This window comes from Lepidochelys kempii, chromosome 9 (assembly GCF_965140265.1).
Source record: "Lepidochelys kempii isolate rLepKem1 chromosome 9, rLepKem1.hap2, whole genome shotgun sequence".
Lineage (NCBI taxonomy): Eukaryota > Metazoa > Chordata > Testudines > Cheloniidae > Lepidochelys > Lepidochelys kempii.
In genome coordinates this window covers 63333616-63356377 of record NC_133264.1, presented here as the reverse complement: position 1 = coordinate 63356377, position 22762 = coordinate 63333616, and the positions used below count along the sequence as shown (strand labels likewise).

Below are 22762 nucleotides of genomic sequence, written 5' to 3'. Positions count from 1 at the left end.
GGCAAGGTGCAATTTTGCAGCCACAAATAATTTCTAGCACATTCAGTAGCATGTAGATACCTGACCGCCAGGTGCAATTGGGTAGCTAAATACTGAAGCTGCATCCGATGAAGTGAGCTGTAGCTCACGAAAGCTTATGCTCAAATAAATTTGTTAGTCTCTAAGGTGCCACAAGTACTCCTTTTCTTTTTGTGAATACTGAAGTGTTATGCTTGCAGTTATTTAGATCCACAAAACTGCACCCTCAGTTATATGCATCTGCAAAAACATGGGAGCAAAATCTCAGGGTTCTTCTGAACATCAGGTCCTTTCTGTATTTTGGTGCCAGATCTGTTGGGTTCTGTGGCATGTGGGGGTTTTGCTGAAAGGGCAGTCTTTCAAACAGAGCTTCCAGAGTGCAGAAAATTGACACACAGTGCTAACCAAGGTGATTTTGTTTCTGTCTTGTGTTTTTCATAGTTTTCTTGCCCTTTTTTACTAGGTACCGTAGCTATGTTTGTTTCTTCACGTGCCACCTTCCTTCCAGTCCCAGCCTTTCCTTCAAGTTGATCTTGCAGTGAAGTTATTCCCTCTTGCTGTGGCATCTCAGTCATTTTCTTTGCAACAGACTGTGATGTCGGAAATGCAGAGGCATTCAGAAAGTTACCAACCAAGGGCTTTAAGCACACACTTAAGTGCTTTGCTGTACCAGGGCCAGAAGCTCAGCATCTTGCAGGATAGAGCCCCCAGGGTCCAGTTAGGCCCCACTGAAGTCAATGGGAGCTTTGCTGTTAACGTCAATGAGAACAAGATCGAACTCTGAATAATTTGTTTTCATGGACAAATGAGGCCTTTTTCTTCTTCCCCTTTGCTCTATTGTGACAGTCCCTCTGCTGGGGAGAAGCACATATGCTTGTTTCTGATAGAATTAGCAGATAAGTGGACGAAAGGAATGCAGCAGATGTAATATTGCTTTGTCTTGGGGATGTGTTGGATACGCAACGTCTGATGAAAGCTTATTCCACAACTAATTCGTATTGGCTTGGACTGAGAGCTAGTTGGAGGGCCATAAACAAATGGGACCTCTAATCTGTAATGCCAGGAATCCCGGAGGAGTCATACACCAGGGCAGGAAATAACCAGACCTGATTCAATTTAGAGGAAAAAATGCAAATATGTAGGGAAGGTAACCCAAAGCTCCGGGGCGAGGAGTCTGGGAAGTTGTGGTGTGGGAAGAGACATGGGGGTGACATCTCTAATGCCCATGGTCCCATGAAAAAGGAAAAAGCCAAAATAGCTTGGCTGGAACCTGGGGCAAATGTTCTGCAAATGTCAGACCCTTTATGAGCTACTGTGAAAAAGGTCCTTGCTCTTGGGGTTCAAGAGCCATTGGGTAAACTTTGGTTCTCCCAATGAAAAAGGGAGAGATGCCAGGAAGATATCATAAGCAAAACAGAAGTTTAATCAAGCCAAAAGTGCTGAATAAGCAACTGCATCTTCTTGCTGGGCATTGTGAAGGCCAGTACTATATAAGCTACTTTCCACCATACACAGTAGCTCTCACAATGCTCCTTAGTCCCTACATTTGACCTTGGGCTATTCCAGTCCCAGTCCCAGGTACCGCACAGTGCTGTCAGTGTACTTCAGTCTAGATCTGTTGCACCCCCAGGATTTAAAACTTGCCTTCTCCCCCACAATTTTGCAACTCACCTCAATCCTGATCTGCACCACCCCCTTGCTATTCCATTTCCAGACCTGGGCAATGTCCCTCAATCCTGAGAAGTGGTTGCCAATCATGTGGCGACTTTGTAATGGAACAAAGAGGCTGAGTAGAAAACAAACTCTTTCAGCTTTGTGGCTGGAGACGTTTGAGGCTGTGCATTCCAGCCATGAATAGCAGCTTGTGTTAACTTGCTGCACCACCATAGTAAGGGAAGAATAGGGATTCACCAGGGATTTGTAAACCACTCAGGGGCTTCAGAAGTTGTGTTCACTGCCAGGCAAAAAGCAACATTTGCCAGCATATTTTTCTGAGAGAGTTTGAAAGGTTAAAGGTTTGAGATTTTTCTCATTGAGCAATTAATAATTTTGCCTCTATAAGTCCCATTAAAGTCAGTAGGAGTCCAAATGGGCATGTCTTCACTGCAACAGGAAGTGAGTTTGCCAGCCTGGACAGACAGAGTCATGCTAGCGGGACTCGGGCTAGTGTGCTAAAAACAGCAGTGTGGACATTGTGGCTCAGGCAGCAGCTGAGAAGTTGCTGTCAAGAGGTAACGAGACAAAACATGATTTTTTTTTCTTGATATCAACTGTGTGTGTTTTAGGGTTTGTACCAGTACTTACCTACTTCATACACTGAAATAAATGAGCAAACCAAGAGCTGGCTCCATCTCCACTCACTTGCAGGAACTGGCAATTGTGTGCTGTGTTCCTCTCTCTCATTCACAACCATGGACGGACTTTCTGAAGATAAGGCAGAGTTCATAGTGTCACAGTGTCAGGCTTTGCAGTGATGAGGAACACTGAGGAGGAGAGGTACCTCTTCTACTTGGGAAGACCTCAAAGGAAGAAAATTCCCTCCTATGCTCATGCATGTGCAAACACACACACACACCACATTAAGAATCTGCTCCTGCTTCTTTTGAAGGCAATGGAAGTTTTGATGAAGTGCTTGCTGCTTTACTGTGCCAGCTGATGAGTTGTTCTTCCCCTGCCCCCTTTGATGAAGGGACTGAGGGCAAATGGATGGTGAGAGGCCAAAAAGGGCTTGAATGAACTGAATGGAGAAGTTTGACAGAGGGAGCTGCTTTCATCAAGGGAGGAGCACAAGGCACAGGGATAACAAGTGAGACAGACAACTGGGAAAAAGCAGGGTGAAGGGAAATCCAAATCCAAAAGCAGGTCCAGCCAGGGCCATTGTCAGGACCAGGTGCTCAAGAATGCTGGAACTGATCTACAGGCTTCGCAGCATGGGCAGAGACTTGAATATGGCAGGTTTTTAATAGCAGCTCTGAGCTCTTTCCCTCCTTGTCTGCGATCTGATGTAATCACTCTACATAAGACAGAAGAAGCCATTAATAAACAAACAGCAATGAGGAGGATCAGAGAAGGAAACAAAATGGCTGGTATTGTGTCTGTCTGAGCTGGAACACTTAGGCAGGGGGAAAAGACAGATTCTCTTGGAGAGGGGAGCCCCTAGCATGAGACATGTTAAGATTCAGGAGTGCTGCCAGAGCTACGGTGAGATGAGGCAGGATAAAGCCCCCTGATCCCTCTCAACTCATGATGATAAGCGGAAGTATTAGGAGGTTAAATTGACTCTTCACACCCCTTCACATACACACAGCCTAATAACTCTCTGCCTACATCAGCGATGGGAAAACCCCAACGGTTCCATCTGATGTGTCCCAGTAGTTAAGATGCTTCTCACAACTGTGTCCAGACCTCTGATCAGGCTGCACATCTCATGAGAACAGTGTCCCCTTTACCATTGCCAGGAATAGTTTGACAAGTTTCTCTGAATTCAGTGGGAGATCAGGGTGCCTGGCAGCTCATAGAGAGAGAACAGCCTCCTGCTGCTGCTGCCCAGACGTGACAATGAGAAGATTATGTTAAGTGGGTATTCCTGTAAGGTTTGGTTCACGCTCCAGTTGCAGCTTGGGATCCATTCATCTTGTAACAAATCGAGAGCCAACTTAGAACTTTGCAGCTGTTTCATCCTGGCATTTCACAACTACTCAGAGCTTCATGGTGGCAACTGCCAAGGCACATGCCACTACTACTTGTGCTGAAGGAGAATCTCCATTAGCTGCTAGCATTATGGTGTCTATGACACACAGTCAGCTCTGTTTCCGTCCCCTAGAGGGCAGTGGGGACACATGCATCAGCCACAGATTTTTATCCAACGTGCTTTGTGTATCCCTGGGCTAGATTCCTCCTTTAAAAAGATTTCCAGAGTTGTCCTAGCCTCCATCTCCCACCAAATGAAAGCTGTCTTGTTCACCAGCAATGCAGAGAAATAGCATCTCTGTGTGACTTCTTTTGCCTGTCCGAGCTGAGCAGAAATGAGTCACATGGAAGGGCAGAATCCTCTTGGGGACGGATGTGGGGGGAGGAGATTGTGATTTCAAGGAAAGTGGGGGTGGGGCTAGAGTAGTAGGGGTGATTGTGTCTAAGCCGCAGAAGGCTAGCCAGCATTTGTGGTCAGTGGCAGGCCATGAAATCAGGCCATTGCACTGAATACTGCATGCAAGAGGCTGGTGAGTCTATCCCTCGGATGGGTACCATCTCTACGAATTCCCATCAAAGCAGGCAAAATTTCACACCACACAAATTTTGAATTAAAAAATAAATAAATTATATAATCTGGCGGTATTCCAATGTCTAATTCTAATGTCAAAGAGAATGTGACATCCTTCCCTTTTGTCCCCGCCGCCCGCCATTCTCTCCCTTTCTCTTTTGTCTTTCCCCCTGGAGGCAGTGCGCTCTGTCGGTAACTGTTTACCATGGCATAGTTTGTTCTCTGTCTCTTCACCTCCCTTCTCACAGGGGGAGACTCCACTCCTCCTCTGCTTTCTGTCTTTTAACCTCTCATTCTTCTCCTGCCATCCCTTTCCTGTCTCCTTCCCCTCACTATCTCTCTGGATCCCCATCGGTTTCTGTCTTCTCTCCCCCATTTGCCTCCTGTGCTTTACCACCTGCTCTGTTATCTCACCTCTCCTCCATCCTCCCCTGTCATTCCTCGCTCTCTCATCTCTCCTGCCCCTCTTCCCATTGTCCAACAGTCCATATTATATAATGAACAGATCTATCTATCCTCCCATGTGGATTTGTTACATGTGCCCAGTGGATATATCATTTTAATAGTCACCATAGTGCATGTGATAGATGCTGGAGACTAATAGGCTTTATGCACAGAGCAGGTACAGCATGGTCAGTGGCAGAGCAAACCCTTCACTGACGTGCCCCAGCATTGCTCTGGACCATCTTGGCAGCTCTGGTTTTTGTGATGTAGGCACCAGTGAGACTGAGTCCTACCAGCTCCTGTCGCGTAGGCCACCGACAAGCTGGTTGATAGTCATGGCTTTCAGTCACTGCCAAATGAGCCATGTCAGACCTACAGTTCCTTGAATGTGCCACACAATAGAGCAGGCAAAATGGAAGGTTTAGCCAAATGGGCTACCTATGTAACCACCTAGGCAGAGACCATGGGCTGCCAAAGCCTTGGATCAGGCCCTAACAGCATAAACACACTTCCAGGGGTGGAGTTCAACCACATGCCTGCATTGTCTTTGGGCAGCAGAGGGCATATGGCCAGTCTTATCCGTGCCATATCTGAGGCATGAAGGCAGCTGGTGCAGACGCTTACCTTTCTCCGTGCCATTACTGACTTTAATCCAGGAGAGGAGTAAGGCAGAATTCTTGGAGTCCAGGTGATACAGATAGAGGGGATCCCAGCACATGAATGTTGAAAAAGCAGCAGGCTCACCACCAACTTCTGGGGCAGGTTCATCCCTCCATGCCCCTGTTCGATCCCGTGGGTAACATCACAACATGCAAAGGGAGGAGGGCATGTAATCAGGCATGCATGGCACATGCTGCTGGCCAGCCAGTGGGCTGTAGTTTAATTTGGAGGGGAAGGGGGCAATTTATCTGATTCTTTGGGGCCAATATAATCTCAATCCTGTTTATTGCACAAGAATGATCATCCCTAACTGGTGGCTGTATTTGCTCCAAAATGCATGGAGCCATATCCTGCTCTTAGTTACGCCACTGTAAATTGTAGTAAACCCACTGAAAGCCAGATTTACACCTAGAATGGAATTGGCCTTTGGAGTGTTGTATCCATAGCATGCCATGTCGTGCTCTGGATCTGAAGCCAGCACTGCAGGTGATGGCAGAGTCCTGCTGGGAGGCCAGAGGGTCACTTGAAAATCAGGGCAGCCCTCCCCTAATTGTCCTTGGTTCGGCATAGTTAGGACAGAGGCTCTGGGAAGGTTTTAGCCCACAGGGTCCCACAAATGGGGTGGAAAATGTTCATTTAATACATTTTTGCATCTTGCACTTTAGGGAAAATCAGAGAATGCATTTGTAGATGCTATTTCCCACAGGTGTGGCATAATATATACAGTATATGCCGTGTGCGGTATAGTGGATGAGTCATGCACATTTGCAACTCATCGGTCCTGGCGCACGCCTGCATTTGCTGCTGTGCCGACTCCGAGGTCTGTCTCGAGTAGGGATGGATGCCCCATGGAAACCTCATCTCTGCCCCTCTGAGATGTTTCCTGACCACAGCGAGACTGCTGAGAAGAGACGGGACAGGCACTGCCTTTCCAGCTTTCCAGTTGGAGGTGCAAAGTTTGACAGCTGCTAAAGCAATAAATGAAATACACAGTCATTTGTGATCAGTTTTAGGCAGCTCATTTTCCCCCTCTGCTGTGTCCAGCATTCAGATTAACAGGTTAATTTTCCCTTCCCACCCTGGCCCTTTCCTCTGACAAAGGGCAGTTGCAATGTTGTATCTAGACCCCGTGAGGATATATATAAATTCCCTCAGTCTCTCCAGATCTATTTATAGCATGGCAGGCAGTGGCAAAGGCTCTCCTCAAGGCTTCATCTCCTACAAACAGTCTTCACAGACAGCAGAGAGATAAATTTAGCACGCAAGATTTCTTAAAGAGACAGCTGCTCAGTGATGCGCTCTCTCGCTGAGTGCATCTCTGGCTCAGCTGAGTGCTCTCCATTTCTTTTTTCTGTCCCCCCGCCTTTATCTCTATATACCCCCCCACCCACACCCTGGCTTTCTATCTCTTCCTTCCTTATTGATTCTTTTGCTTGATCTGAGTCTCATTCTCTCTGGCTCTCTATCTCCTCATTCTTTATCACCCTTTTTTTCTCTCCCTTCCTCTCTCCACCTCCCAGGCCACAGGGCTCAGAAGATAACAAAGCTTCCCTGTTAACAGTTCACTGGTTATGCCTGCATCCTAAAATATGTGTTGCTTGATTAATGCCTTCCAGATGGTTAATTGAAAGGGGTGCTGGGGGACCAACCCTTCCCCCTCACCTCCAGCTACACACACACACACACACTGCACAGAAAGGAGATTGCATTCAAAGGAGATTGGGCAGTCAGGTGAGGGGGAGCAAAGCCGGCATGTCTGAGGGGCAGCGCACTCTGAGGACAGTGCTATGTTGCCAGGCTGGTTAACTAGACACTGATTTGCTCTGTCCCCCCTCAGCTGCCCCCCTGCCATCCGAAGTGCATGAAGGCCACATGCAAAAAGAGTGCAGCAGAGAGAACACCTCCCCCCATCTTTCTTTCACCTGCTGCTCCCCCTCTCACACATGTGACACACGCAGTCCGACTCCCCACAAACATAAAGGCACATATCTTCACATTCACCCTCCCCGACGCACACAGCACATCGCGTACAAACGTGCACAGCCCCATCCACACACTCTCACACCCCCACATCGGAGCTGTGTGAGATACTGTGTGCGAACACACACATGCATATCTTTCGCAACGCAACCCGTTTGTGCTATGCCCCATACGTTAACATCATTGAGAGTTGATAGACAAGGGGACATACAATTCATTAGAAAGGGAGGTTCAAAGAAGTGGGATTTGGATAATCAGATTCAGTGATAGAAAGATTAGATGGAAGGGTACGGGTGGTGATAGACAAATGTCATGGTGACTGGGAGAGGCTGGCTGGCTGGCTGGCTGAATAGACAGATAATCAGATAAATTATTCTTCCTTATGCCCCAATGCAGAGCAATTTAATCAACACACGTTTTCTCTTTTATAGGCATGGTTGTCCTCGCTCTCTCTCTTTCACAGACAGAAATGTCTCTCTTCCTCCCTCATTTCAAAATCCCTGCCCCTCTCAGTGTCTGTCTCTCTCTCATGTATATATAGAGGGAACACAGCCCCCCCGCGCCTCCCCCTTCTTTAATAAAGAGGCAGCCTGGATGACGTGAGTCACGAAAGACTTAAGCCATGCAGTTGAGGGTGAGCTTCATTCAGTTCCCCCTCCCCACATACTTCCCTCCCCACCATGGCGCTCCCTGGTTACCATAGAAACAGCGGCTCCTCATGCTGCCTGACTTTCATGTCTTCCTTTAATATTTTTTTTCCTTTTCAGAATCACCACCACAGCTGCTTGCATGATGGATCTGAGGAGATACCCTCTGGACCAGCAGAACTGCACGCTAGAAATTGAGAGCTGTGCGTATGCCTCGTGCCTTCCCCTGCCTCCCCTAGGACTAGCATTGCACATGTCATAAGAGGAGGGAAAGCAGGGGGTCCCTGCATGTTATTTCCCCTTCCAGTCTGTATTGTTTTCCACTGATTGCTGCTGGGGATCTGCCTTCTTCTCGCTCTCTCCCCACTGGTGCAGTGCATGCCCTCTCCCCCTGACTGAGTGCTGTGACTTCCACACTCATTTGTCTCTATTCTGGCTTGGTTGGGGCATATGGAGGAGTCTGGCCTGGCCTCTCGGTCTCCCTTTAGAAGGGTGGGAGCCACTCAGGTGAACCTCCAGCAATGGAGAGTCAGGAAAGAGGATACCAGGGCACCAGCATCGGGGTGAGATTGAAAATCTTACTCACTGTGGCAAGGGTTTTAGAAGCTGCCATTAGCACCAGCAGCATTTTCTAGCCTACTGAATATTTGCAGGAGGGGAAAGATGAAAATGCAGTATCCTACAGGACCGGCCCAAAGCCACAGATCTCACAAGAGTGAAGATGAAGTGTCTGGAGTTTTTCCTTTTTCATAAGGAATGTCCCCACTATGTCCACAGTCTGCAATGTCCATGTTGCCATCATAATGCTTCCTGCGCCGGGCAGCCTAAGTTCCAGCAATAGTTTTGATTTGGTTAGGGCAAACTGCAAATTGCAGTCCTTAGCATGGTGCATAATGGAATGTAAATTAAGTCCTGATGGAGGCAGTAATGACATGTCGTAGCTGGTGTCTCTTAGTATATTGAGCATAGTTTAAAGTAGAACCAAGGAAACAGAAGGCAGAGAATTGCCCACAGTTCCCCATCTTGTGATTGTGGTTTTAGTGGGATACGCTCAAGCTAATTTGTTAGCATCAGAGTTATGTTTCCTTGCAGTATGTAAAAGACCAATGCAGACGAGGATTTATTTCTTTAATTCTTTTGTCTTTTACGTATTTGCCGCGTCGGAAACTAGCACAGCTCCATTTTGTTTCCTTTCTCATTTGTGCGCCAGCGTTGCCAGCAGTGGACAGTTAGAATCCAGAAGACGTTCTTCTCCGGCACATCAGCTTATGGCAATTGCAAGATAGATCAAATTTGGGACACGAATAGTGTGATGATGTTTGTGTGAATCCAACAGTGAGCCAGTTCTCGGATACAAGGGATTAAGGAGGCTTGGACTAATTGCATGGAGCAGCGGTGTGAGGGGACATCTCTGCAGTGTATTGCTCTGATGATTCTATTGGGCATGGGGGCCAGATCGATAGTTCTGCCCTGAATCCCATCAGCAACTGTAGCCCCCTTAGCTCCTCTCTTCTGCTCCAAACAACGAGGGCTATGATAGTATAGGCTGGTTGCAGAGTCATGAGGTTTAAAGCCAGAAGAGAACCCTAGATCATGTAGTCTGACCTCTGGCATATCACAGACCACTGAACACCACCAACCATCTCCACGCCAAATAACAACCAGAATTAGGCCAAAGCATTACAGCCCTGAGGGGACTAAAGTGTTGTGTACCACAGGCAGAGAAGGGAGGGACCGAGGTGCACCAATGCCTGAGGCCTCTGCAATGGCAGGGAATTGAGTAAGGGCTTGTCTAGATGAATAGTTAGTCTGCGGCAGGCTGGGATGGAAATCTACCCTGCAGTAGCCTACAATGTGCTAACTGTCCATGGGGATCCTGATGCCGTGCACTAGAAGTTCCCTAATACGCACTGACCTATCCCCCTTTGAAATGGGAGTAGATCAAAATCCACTATGGAACTTTCAGAGCACGGCACCAGGGACCACACAGACAATTAGTGCATGGTAGATTTTCCCCCAGCTTGCTGCATGTCTAGGCAAGCCCCGAGTGAGGTATACCTAGATGATTAGTACCCAAATGGTGTGGGAAGATCAAGCTGGATGAGGGGAGGGATGTCATATAAGACTCACAGTAGAGTTTGTCATAAAGAGGTGAGGCTACATTTTCATAACCTTGTGAGCTGAGTGCTTGCATCCTGAAAGGTAGCTTCTTCTTCACGTGCCCCTCCTGACTGCTGTGCCAATATTCAAGAAGGGCAAGAGGGATGACATTTGTAACTATTAGCCAGTTAGCCTGGCATCAATCCTGGGCAAAGTAATGGAAAAGCTGATCTGGGATTCAACCAATAAAGAATAGGAATATAACTAATACAGTTAACGTGGTTTCATGGAAAATAGTCAAACCAACCTGATTTCATTCTTTGACAGATTACAAGTTTGGTGGTTAGATGTAATATGCTTAGACTTTTGTAAGGCATTTGACTCAGTACCACTTGACATTCTGATTAAAAAGAAATAGCACTATACGGTATCCACAGAGCACACGTTAAATAGATAAAAACTGGCTAACTGACAGATCTCAAAAAGTCATTGTCGATGGGTAATCATCACTGAATGAGGGGATTTCTAGTAGAGTTCCTCAGGGATTAGCACTAGGCCCAACAGTATTCAACGATTCAATGATCTTCGAGGAAATATAAAATCGCTGCTGATAAAATTTGTGGGTGACACAAAGAGTGTCAGGATGGTAAATAATGATAAGGACAAAGCAATGCAGATCACTTGGTAAACTGTGCCCCTACAAACAACACGTGTATTAATCCCGCCAAATGCATAGATATGCATCTAGGAACAAGAAATGTAGGCCAGACCTACAGAATGGGGGACTGTACCCTGGAGAGCAGTGACTCTGAAAAGGTTTGAAGGGTCATAGTGGGAAAGCAACTGAACACCAGCTCCCAGTGCAATGCTGAGGCAAAAAGGGCTAATGTGATCTTGGGATGTCTGAACACGGGGATAGCGAGTGAATAGGGAAGGGATTTTTACCTATACACGGTGTTGGTGACACTGATATTACAATGCTGTATCCGGGTCTGGTGTCCACAGTTAAAGTGGAGTGGACGCAGAAAAGAGTCACAGAAATGATTCAAGAGTTGGAGAAAATGCCTTACAGAGAGAGACTTAAAGAGCTTGATCTGTTTGGCTTATCAAAAAGAAGATTAAGAGCTGACTTGATTACGGTATATAAGTATCTTGGTGAGGAGAAAATACTGGCCTCTTTAACCTAATGGAGAAATGCAGGACAAGAGCCAATGGCTGGAAGGTGAAGCCAGACAAATTCAATTTAGAAATTAAGCCCAATTTTTTAATATCAAGGGGGATTCACCATTGGAAGAAACTCCCAAGGGAAGTAGTGGATTCTCCATTTCTTGATGCCTTCAAATCAAGACTGGCTACCTTTCTGACAGAGATGCTTTAGCCAAACAAACACAAGGTCCTGGGCTCAATACAGGGGTCAAAGGATGGAATTTAATGGCCTGTGATATACAGGAGCTTGGACCAGATGATCTAATGGTCCCTTTTGGCCTTAAACACTATGAGTCTGTGTGGACTTATGACTTGTCTCTGTCCTTTAGCCGATGGCAGTTTTACCAGTGACTGTAGTCAAGTGTCGTGCAGATCTTCTCCTCCCAAAAGAGGGAAGAATGGGCTCAGCTGGAGCCTCCAACCCAATGCACAGAAGCAGTGAGCTTTCATGGGCTAGATCCTCAGCTGATGGAACTTAGGTTTGCTCTATTGAAGTCAATGGAGCTATGCTGTTTTAACCAGCTGTGGATCTGGTCCAATATTTGTGGATGTTTTTTAAAGCAGCTTTGAATAAATGCAATGATGTCTAAGGTTAAGTGTCTCACTGTTTATCTACAGGGCAGGTACGGAGACAGTGCAAGCTTTGCCACCATACTTTGCCTCAACTCTGTTCTGGAAGGACTATACACCTCTAGGGCCCTATAGGTCTCTATAGTCCATTTAATTCTTGGCCTCTCTGTGGACATTACTGACAATTGGTACCAGCTGTGATTTTGGCTATATGTTGTGGACACCTTCCCACTAAGAACGGCCAGTCCCTTCCACACTAACTAGCAAAATGCCTTGATGCTGCAAGTACCTGCATGCTCTGCAGGGCTGTTGTGCTGCAGTGTGATGGTCATGAACAGAGGCTATTCTCAGATGCAAGTTAGGTTGAACCACTGGGAGGAGTCTTCTGCAATGAGAAATAATAAACCCCTTGCACACTTACTCTCAGGGTGTGAGGTAAAAACAGGCCAGGGAATGGGTGTGTGATCATTATGCCAGTGAGACACTTAGCTGCATGCGTCCTTTGTTGGCCTCACTCCTGCTACTGGACAGGAGTAGTTTGGCAGTTGCTCAGCAGTGCTCCCATTAATTGGGCTCCCCTGCACACCCAGTCCTGCCCAGCATTTGTTACCTTGTGATGATACGTGCAGTTTCCCACATGCGTACAGTGCAGGACCAAACCCAAAGGGGGATTTGCATTAGGTAATGATGGACCAGGCTTGCATTTCAACCAGTTATGCTGAAATGAAAGACTTGATAGCTCATTATTATCTTCCAGAGCCATCCAGCCCTCTCTCCCACTAAAGCTCTTCTAAATGGCTGCTTAATGAAGGCATTTGCCTATCAAAGAGGCTCACATTTTGACCTAGGTGAAATTGTTGAGAGTCTGGAGGGGAAAGGACCAAATGTTTTTTGGAGGTTTTTTTGTTAGTGCTGCTGTTCATAATCCACCACCTTGTTGCTCTTGTATTTTGTAAACAGATAGGCACCATTTTCATGGGCCACATCAAAAAAGCATTGTGTGATCTCCCCCTGCTGGCATGCAGAAATAGTTCACCAAGGAAAAGATGTGCATATTGCTTGTGAGAGAGGCTTCTGGTGTACAAATCCCGTCTAAGCAAACCAAGAATTGTGTGGCTGTCTTAGGGGTCAGCTCCCACCTTCACCTTCCACTTCATAGTCTTCATAAGGAGTCTTGGCCATTTGTTTCTTTCTCCAGGTAGCTGTTCTATCAAATTGGGCTAAGGAGTGAAGGTTCATCAAGAGGTGGGGAATGGCTGCTATGCCCTGATAAATGGACACCATTTGAGTCCCATGGGAAAAGTCTTCATGGAGATGGAGGTGCTGATTTCCAGGACTTGTTAACTCTGAGTGTACTGTGCTTCCTCACCTCACAGATGGCTACACAGTCGATGACATTGTGTTTTTCTGGCAAGGAAATAACTCGGCCGTCACGGGGATGGAGATGCTGGAGCTGCCCCAGTTCACCATCATTGAGCAGAGACTGGTCACCAGAGAAGTGGTCTTCACCACAGGTGGGGCTCCATGCAAAGGGGTTTGGGGAACATATAAAGGATTCTCTTTGCAAGTCAGTGAAGCTGCTTCTCTAACTTAGATGCGGAAGCACTTGTCTAGGATGTTTGAGGACCTGGGTTCTAATCTTGCAGTGCCACTTTGGAAAATTGGTCTCTCTTCCAATCCTACCAACCCTGCTTTTTCAGATCCATGCCCTCAGACAGCAAGAGGTTAATGGTGCAATTTTTTGCAGATACCCTCAAGATTGCCAGGCCAAAATGCTGACTTCCCTCAAACAGGGCTTCATTGGTAGGTTCCCACCTTTACCACTCTTTCCATGTGATTTCCAAGTGGCTCTTGAAGCTCCAATAAAAATAACAATACGAAGAAAAACATTTCCATAAAAACAAGTGTGCAACCTATGAACGAGAAGCAAACCTGCCTGTGTGTCATGGGGAAAGGAGCTGGTAAGACTGGACATCTGATGGTTTATTTGTTGCCAGCTGGAAAATTTGCTGTGATTGGTGACAGACTTCATTTTATCTAGAATATGTGCACTGCCGAAAAACAAACCACAAACATTGGCTCTTAAGACCTTCTAAATTACATGAGACCACTGCCAAGATCATCAGTTGTTATTACAGTATTGCCTGGAGGCTCTAACCAAGCTGGGTGCCCCATTGGCTTGGGAACTGGGCAATCACATAGTGAAAGACAGTCTCTGCCCCCAAGAGCCTACAATATCAGACAGACAAAAAGTGGGAGGGGAACAAAGGTACTGAGAGGTGAAGTGACTTGTCCAAGGAGACAAAAGACGATTGCTGAGAGCAGACCCTAGGTCTCTTTCTTCCTAGTCTAGTGCCCTAACCATTAAACTAGACTGCCTGCCCAGTTAAGCTGGTTGCCAGCCTTGAGGGTCCCTTTGTCATAACACATCATCCCTCACTACAAGAAAGATGTGGAAAAATTGGAAAGAGTCCAGTGGAGGGCAACAAAAATGATTAGGGGACTGGAACACATGACTTATGAGGAGAGGCTAAGGGAACTGGGATTATTTAGTCTGCAGAAGAGAAGAATGAGGGGGGATTTGATAGCTGCTTTCAACTACCTGAAAGGGGTTCCAAAGAAGATGGATCTAGACTGTTCTCAGGGGTAGCAGATGACAGAACAAGGAGTAATGATCTCAAGTTGCAGTGGGGGAGGTTTAGGTTGGATATTAGGAAAACTTTTTCACTAGGAGGGTGGTGAAGCACTGGGATGGGTTACTTAGGGAAGTGGTGGAATCTCCTTCCTTAGAGGTTTTCAAGGTCAGGCTTGACAAAGCCCTGGCTGGGATGATTTAGTTGTGGATTGGTCCTGCTTTGAGCAGGGGGTTGGACTAGATGACCTCCTGAGGTCCTTTCCAGCCCTGATATTCTATGATCCCCTTCCTCAGCTGTTAAGATAGCAGTTGAAACAGGGTGACCTCTTGTATTTTCAGCTTCATAGCAAAGGGGAGAGTTACAGAAGGGTGAGTTCTTACCGGAGTCCTCTACAGACTTGCACAGTTAAACTATTTGCATTTGCCCAGTTTGCACACACCTTTATGGTACCTGCATGGGGAAAATAAGATTCACAGTGGCACATGCATTTTACGGAAGAGATTGTGCATGAAACTGGAAGTTTCATCTGAGCAGTGAGGCTGAACAGGAACCTTGTGGTTGGGACAGTCCCGAGTTTTCTCAGCAGCTGCCTAACACACTGCCTTCAGCTATTTAGAAGTAAATTTTCTTCTTATTTTTGTGAGTGAGCACATGGTATCTAGCAGAAGAGATCCTCTGTCTTCTCCAACTGCAACTGCTTATGGGAGAATCTGTTCCCATTTAATGTTCAGAAAGCCTGGGCTCCTAACCACTCAAGGTGGTTAAAGATTCAAGGCAGTGGGCCCAATTGACCAGGCTCCAAAGAGGCTCTTCCTGAAGGTGATAAATTTATGCCATCAATGGAAACGCAGAATAGCGGGATTACCTCCCCTGACCTTCCCCAGCGTTACTTCTAAAAAGGGAGAGATATGAGTGATTCCCAGGTGATTCCCATTCCTGTTCCTGCCCCCTTATCATACCTGCAACCCTGGCCCTTCCGCAAATGACAGCTCCTTTTGGTATCTGATTGACAGGCTCTTATCTCCGCTTATCCCTGAGTTTCCGGATCAAGAGGAACATTGGTTACTTCATCCTCCAGACTTACATGCCTTCCATCCTCATCACCATCCTGTCCTGGGTCTCCTTCTGGATCAATTATGATGCTTCTGCTGCCCGGGTGGCATTGGGTAGGTCCTTTTTCACTTTACACTCCATAAGGGCTTCCTTTGGGGAGGGGAGTGGGCTGAGATTGTTTGAAAAAGAAAAGGGGAACACAGTGGTTAAAAGAGTGATAGAGATCCCATGGCAAAGTAAATACACATTGCACCTTTTGTTATCTCCCAAGAGGGTCAAACTTGAAGATATCACAACACATCTAGTGAGATGCAGTTCAAATATGCAGAGATCCAGGTATACAGACCTCTGTGCAGTTATTGTAGTTATCAGCTGTGTGCGATGTAGCAATCAAACAGACATGCAAACAAATGCACAGGTGACACATCTAATCGCTGGAATCAATGCACCGGCTTGTATTTCCACGAGGCTCCACATTCAAGCATACAGGTGTTCTGCTTTGAAACATACTAAGGGTGAAGTGGCACCTTCAGCCACCCCTAGTCAGGGGCAGTGCTTCGCTATGCTGTCCCAAAAGCAGAGGTTGTAGGTGTTTTGAAAATAGTGAGTCTCTGAATCATAAATCAGGGCCTACTACTCTCTCACTGCGGGGCAGAAGTAAACTCTGCCAGCACTTTCCCTGGTGCAGCTTATTTCCCCTGTCAGGCAGGCTCAGCTGTGCTGATCAGAACATTATGGAGGATAGAGCCAAATCTTCATCCACTCCCCACCCCAGCATGCCCAGTCCCTGCCTGTCTGCCCAGTTGCAGCTGCTCCCCTCCTTTGTATGGTTGAGCAGTGCAGGTAACCTGTGCAGGGAAGGAAGGAGGACTTTTAGGGAGCCGTTATCGGAAGCATGAGCAGTGCACATGTTCATTATGCCGTTTGCAAAACACCTGTATCCTGCTCATCCATTGAAGTCATTTTTTCAGATCTGTCAGAGATTTGTTGCCAGAGGACTAAGTTCATGGCGACTTAGTTTCAGGATTCAGCTCTTGAGGAGTTACCCCAGTATATAAAAGCACCTGGATATCTTTTAATGTGTGAAAACCACCTGTTCTCTACTCAGGTAACACACAAAACAACACAAACAGACTCTGGCAGACTTTGCAAGATAAACTCACAGTTTTTCTAAGAACAAGCTAGAGAGTTTTCAGCTCAAAGAGGCATTTGTCCCCTCAGATAGGTCTATGTCTTAAGAGTCTGATCCCACATCATGAGCTTTGCCATGAACTTCAGCAGCATCAAAATGAGACTCTAAAATGGGGGGTTAAATGAACATGCCTCCTCTGACATAACCATGTTATCACTTAGATGGCATTTCTTTCACTGAGTGTGTGTATGTGCGCACGCTCGCGCTGGTGTGTGTATGTGTCTGTCTGTCTGTCTGTTGATTGACTGGGAGGCAGATAAAACAAACAGGTTAGGTGGATAGATAGGCACTGTGGGTGGATGGATGGATGGACAGACAGATGATGAATGAATGACTATGGGCACAAGGGGAATGTTTGCAGTGTTACAAATTTCCATGGTACTTTACAAACTCTAGTAAAGACACATTTCCTGCCCTGAAGAGCTCAGACTCTTAAGTAAATACAAGACAAATCCAGGAGAATAAATTTAGGCCCTTCAGTTTAGGAAAGCACTTAAGCACAGGCTGAAGGGCTGTCCCGAATCAGGATGTGTTCCTGAATCAGAGCCTGGGTGAGGGAACCTTAATCAGGAGACAGGAGGTGGAGCTGATTGAAAAGGTGGGTTTGGAAGAAGGAGTTGAAGGAGGGGAGGGTGACTGGAACACCAGAACAGGCGTGTGCAGCCTGATAGACGGTTCAATGGAGGGAAGGATACAGAAGGGACAGTAAGGTGAGGGAACTGAGATCAGTGTAGGGAGTAAGAGGAGGGCTAGAGGTTTAGCAGAGCTGAGATGTAGGCTGGATGATAACAAAGTGCTTGAATTTGCTACAGTAGAAGACAGGGAGCCAATAGGGAGATTCAAAAGAGGGATGGTGCAGACAGAGCAATTGGAGAGGAAGATGACTTCAGCAGTGGTGATTCAGGCAGACTTTGGGGGTGGAGTTGGGAGGCCAGAAGGAAGAAGGTTGCTGTAATAAAAGTAAGAGGTAACCAGTGCACAGACAGGAGCTTTAGCAGCAAGGAAAGGGTGGATGTGGATGTTATACAGGGTAAAGTGAGAGACTGGATATTGGAGGAGAAGGAGAGAAAAGTGTCCAGGGTGACCGGGTCAGTGAGAGGAAGGACAATGGAGTGGTGTTAGAGAAAGGATTCATTTATAGAAATATTGAGGTTGGGGTGGCAGCTGGACACCCAGGAGGAAACATCAGAGAGGGGATAAAGATCTGAGATCAGAGAGAGGGTCAGAGGTCAGGGATAGTGTGACGTTCCCCTCTGGTGTTGTCTGGACCGGTGATCTGCTAGGTCACTCTAATCCTTGACTCTGGGAGCCAGCCTTACTCTGCTCTGCTGTGAGAACCCCCACTGTTCACGCACAGCCTCTGGCATGTAAGCTGCTCCTTGGACTGTGCAACTGAATGACACTAGCCAATTCCGCTGGTCCCAGAGACAATCCTAGGAACCCCCATCTTGCAGTGTCCAGTTATACCCACTGGACACTGCAAGCTTATATGAGTTCATCAATTTAATAAAGAAATTGATATGCACCAGGCTTGTTATCCCAAGGGGAGGCTCTGACACACTGCAAACTAAATGCACTGCTTCAGGTAGAATAAACAAATTTATTAACTATAAAGATAGATTTTAAGTGATTATAAGTCAAAACATAACAAGTGAGATTTGGTCAAATGAAATAAAAGCAAAATGAATTCTAAGCTGATCTTAACACTTTCAATGCCCTTACAAACTTAGATGTTTCTCACCGCAGGCTGGCTGGTTGCCCTTCAGCCAAGCTCTCCCCTTTGATCAGTGCTTCAGTTGCTTGGTGTGGTGTCTGTAGATGTAAGTGGAAGAGAGAGAAAAAGCATGGCAAAATGCCTCTCCCTTTTATCATGTCCTTTCTTCCCTCTTGGCTTTGCCCCACCTCTGCCTTCAAAGTCAGGTGAGCATTACCTCATTACAGTTCCAAAGTGACCAAAGGAAGAGGGTGACTCCATCGAGAGTCTAACAGATTCTTCTGCTGCTGTGAGGCTGGGCTGGGTTTGTCCCATACCTGCCCTGATGAGGTGTAAACTGCCTCTCTGTTCTTGGAGGATACATTTTCAGCCTCATAACTAAATACATGAAATTATAACCTATAATCTCACTATAGCATTACTGTAACAATTACTATAAGATCACTATAACAACCATGCTCAGTGCATCATGAGCCTTCCGAAGACACCCAACATGACAAACTTGGCATTGGATACCACACAATTATTTTATAAAGATGAACATAGGGATATAGGGTGTTCCCCTGAGGTACAGAGCATCATAGATAGAGAGAGGGGCTTGGGACTGAGAGCCATTGTTGTAGAGATTGTAGTTGAAACCACAGGCACAGTTAAGGTCACAGAGAAAAGGAGAATGAGAGAGCAGAGGACAGAATCGTGGGGATTGCCAACAGCCAGGAGAGGAGGTTGAGGATCATTAGAAGAGACACTGACAGGGTGATCAACAAGGTACATGAAGAGCTGAGCTGTGAAAGCTAAGGGGGGCAGAGTGCTTCCCTGCCTCAAAGGCAGCAGAGTGGTCAAGGAGAGCCTTATAGCTGTGAGAAGGCTGTCAGCAACCTTGTGCAAGGCAGTGCCAAGAGACTGGAGCGTGGGGAAGACAAAGTGGCAGAGGCGGTGGAAGGAGCTGGAGGAGAGGTAATCAAAGCCACGAGAATGAACAAGACACTTCAGGATTCCGGGGAAAGAGTGGGTGAGGAAGACAAGGTCTGAGGACGTTTACTTCCAGATGGGTGGAACACGAGTGGGCTGGATGGGGAGGGAAATGAACTGGGGAGAGAGTGAGTGGGAAAGGAAAGGGAGGGAATTAGCGAGTCAAGCAGAGAGGAAGGAATGGAGTCAGATGGAAGAAGGACAGAGATGAGAAGGGAGACGTTGGAGTCAGAGAAGAGAGGGAGGGGGAGGAGAAGAGAGCAGAGCTGGGTGTTCTCTATCATCCTGAGTAGAGGAGGAAGGGGACGAAGAGGTGGAGCAGAGCCAGAGGGGGTTGATACAGATCATCTTGCTAAAGCACAGTTTATACCCTCCTCTTGCACTATGCCTCCTGGCTATTCCCTACAGTGACTCCTGTTGGGAGGTGGGGATCAGAACAGGTATTGTCTCTCTCAGCATCCTGCTTATCCCTCTCTGCAGCCACAACTGCTGGGAGAGAATGGGGCTGGGCGTGTCTAAGAGCCCTGGCCTCCTTTCATTCCCTACACTGATCTATCCCCTTCCTTGCATTGCTCAGACAGAGGGGAGAATGAGTGAGTGCCGTGCTGTGGCATCGCCTTGTCTCGGTAACGGAGCATGCGCACTCTCATTGCAGGGGTCACCACGGTGCTCACAATGACCACTATCAACACCCACCTGCGGGAGACCCTCCCAAAGATCCCATACGTCAAGGCCATCGACGTCTATCTCATGGGCTGCTTCGTCTTTGTGTTCCTGGCGCTCCTGGAATATGCCTTTGTCAATTACATTTTCTTTGGGCGGGGCCCTCGCCAGCAGAAGAAGCAGAGTGAGCGGCTCAGCAAGGCCAACAATGAGCGTCAACGATACGAGGAGAAGAGGATGAGGGAGCAGGTTTGTCCCCTTTCTACCTTCTAGCAGGAGAATTCAGATACATCACCTTCGTTCAGTCCAGGGGCGCCCTGGAGGGGCTGTTCCCCCCTTTGTGACAGTCCCTGTGTTCACTATACACTAGGCTAAAGCATACACCCTCCACAAATGGATGCCCACGAGGACCAAATACTCCTGAGGTTAGAGTCCTCACCCTTCACCCTGCTCCATTAGGGCCATCCTCTTCTGCGAGGACGAGGATGTGATACAGGTGTATTGAGCGCTAACAGAGTGGGACTTTGTCCCCCTCTCCTGGTGGAATCACGTACAGCCCTTTAAAGAGTCAACCCCCTCCTTTAAGATGATGGAGCATGTTCTTCAGCTACAGCGATAGCATCCCTTGCTTTTAGATCAGAAGGCCATTGTTCAGTCTATAGATGACCCAGCCTGGGGCATTGTTGTTACCCAGACAATAGTCCAAAACCATCCCTGAGGCCAGTGGAATGATGCAAGAGATAAATCTGGCCCTGAGTATGCTCTGCTCAGACTATCACTGCAGTTTCTCTCTCTTCCCCATTTCAGGTTGACCCTTATGGCAACATCCTCCTCAGCACCCTGGAGATGAACAACGAGCTGCTGGCCACGGACATGATGAGCAGCGTCGGCGACTCTCGAAACTCTGTCCTGTCCTTTGAAGGCTCAGGAATCCAGTTCCGCAAGCAGCTGGCCTCTCGGGATGGCTTTGGCCACCACCCGACCTTAGACCGCCATGTCCCACTGACCCACCATGCTGCTGTCCGCAACCGTGCCAACTGCCGCCTCCGCCGGCGATCCTCTAAGCTGAAGCTCAAAATCCCGGACCTGGCAGATGTCAGCACCATTGACAAGTGGTCACGGATCATATTTCCAATCACCTTTGGATTCTTCAACCTCATTTACTGGTTGTACTATGTAAATTGATGCCTGCGGCCTCCAGGAGCGATAGGGACAGACACTCAGACAATGACAACACAGGAGCGCTGTGGTCTTTTGGGTTTGGGTTTACTCTTTTCTCTTATTATCATTTCCTCCTTTGGTTGGTAGGTTTATTCTAAGCTTACTTTCTCTTTTCAGCACATTAGAAACACGGAGCATGGGGAGGTGGGACAGGGGGGTCGGGTCGGGGTCTCAGGTTTCAGGAGGGTTGGCCTCGTCTTGATTTCGGTTTTGTGCCGAAGAACTTCACCATTGTAAAAAAAAAAACCCAAAATCAAAAACACAGAAAAGTTTAAAAAAAAAAGAAGAAGAAAATTTTAATGAAACTGAGTCGAAAACAGGGATGGAGGAATAAGCTATCTTTAAATGTGCTCACTGATGCGCTGCCCACACCTCCATTTTACCACTGAAGTCTCATCTCTTTGTTCTTCTTGATATTATTAGTTTTTTAATCTTTCACCCATTTTCACTCTTAGCCCCTTCTCATTTATTCCCACCTGGAGTCACTGAGATCGGGGACATCCATTCTCACACTGCATGGTCTTTCTTTTCTTTCTATCTCTTTCTCTTGCTTACAGGTGTAAAAGAATCTTTTAAACAAACAAAAAGAATATTTATTTTGGAACAGCTGGGGGAGGGCATTGGGAATTACTTGGGAAGGGGAGATGTAAGGAGGCGGGGTGGGGTGGGAGGGTGCATATCAAAAACAAAGGCACATTTGCAAGTTGCCTTTTTCCACCTTCAGGAGTTTGCAAGCTGTTTTTCCAGTGTGAGCATGCGAGCGTGTGTGCGTGTGTGCGCGCGTGCATGTTTTCTGGGGTGGGGAGGGGGGTTTTGTAATTTTTTTTGTAGAAGGAGGACACAGGTCACGTTTAACCGTTGGTGTTTCCAGGGGAATAGCAGGGTTTTGTGTGCGTATTACAACTGCAGGAAACGTTGGGGAGGGGGTCCCAGCTTGGAATGGTCACACGGTGAGGTACACAAATATTAAGGAGAGGGGAGGTCTAAGATTGGCCAGGAAACGTGTGCCACTGTCCGGAGTCGGCATTTGATCTCTTGTTGACTAACCTTGAGTCAGCCCAGTAATGAGAGGGACAGAGATCAGTGTTCCAAACATTTCCCACCTTCCATCCCAGCATGCTGAGTTTTGGGAGAGAACCAGTCACAGGAGTCTAAAACCTAACCCTTTTCCTCCTCCACCTGCTCTCTGTGTACAACTTTCTGGACTCCAAACCACTAGATGACTTCTGACCACTCCAGTGTGGTTTTTGTCTTTCTAGACTTCTGGGTAGAGAAATCTGTGAGTGGCAATTGGGCTTTCATAAAAGCAGTAGAAGCAAGGGGCAGGCTGGGGCACTCTGACGCATACTTCTTAAGCCAGGCCTTGTTGCAGATCCATTAATGCAGCTAGAGTGTAGAAGGGAACACACCACTTCCCTTCTTGCA

The 22762-nt window shown here is 47.1% G+C and overlaps 1 protein-coding gene across 1 annotated transcript in view; it reads left to right on the top strand.

Moving 5' to 3' along the window:
• The window catches only part of LOC140916937 (gamma-aminobutyric acid receptor subunit beta-4), an 87971-nt gene extending 66051 nt beyond the window's left edge, over window positions 1-21920 (top strand). Inside the window, exons 5-9 of the mRNA XM_073358834.1 lie at window positions 8131-8213; window positions 13263-13400; window positions 15536-15688; window positions 20109-20365; window positions 20924-21920. Coding sequence (XP_073214935.1) covers window positions 8131-8213; window positions 13263-13400; window positions 15536-15688; window positions 20109-20365; window positions 20924-21301 — 1009 coding nt within the window. The 3' untranslated portion in view covers window positions 21302-21920. The remainder of the gene's footprint in view (window positions 1-8130; window positions 8214-13262; window positions 13401-15535; window positions 15689-20108; window positions 20366-20923) is intronic.
• Window positions 21921-22762: the final 842 nt, after the last annotated feature.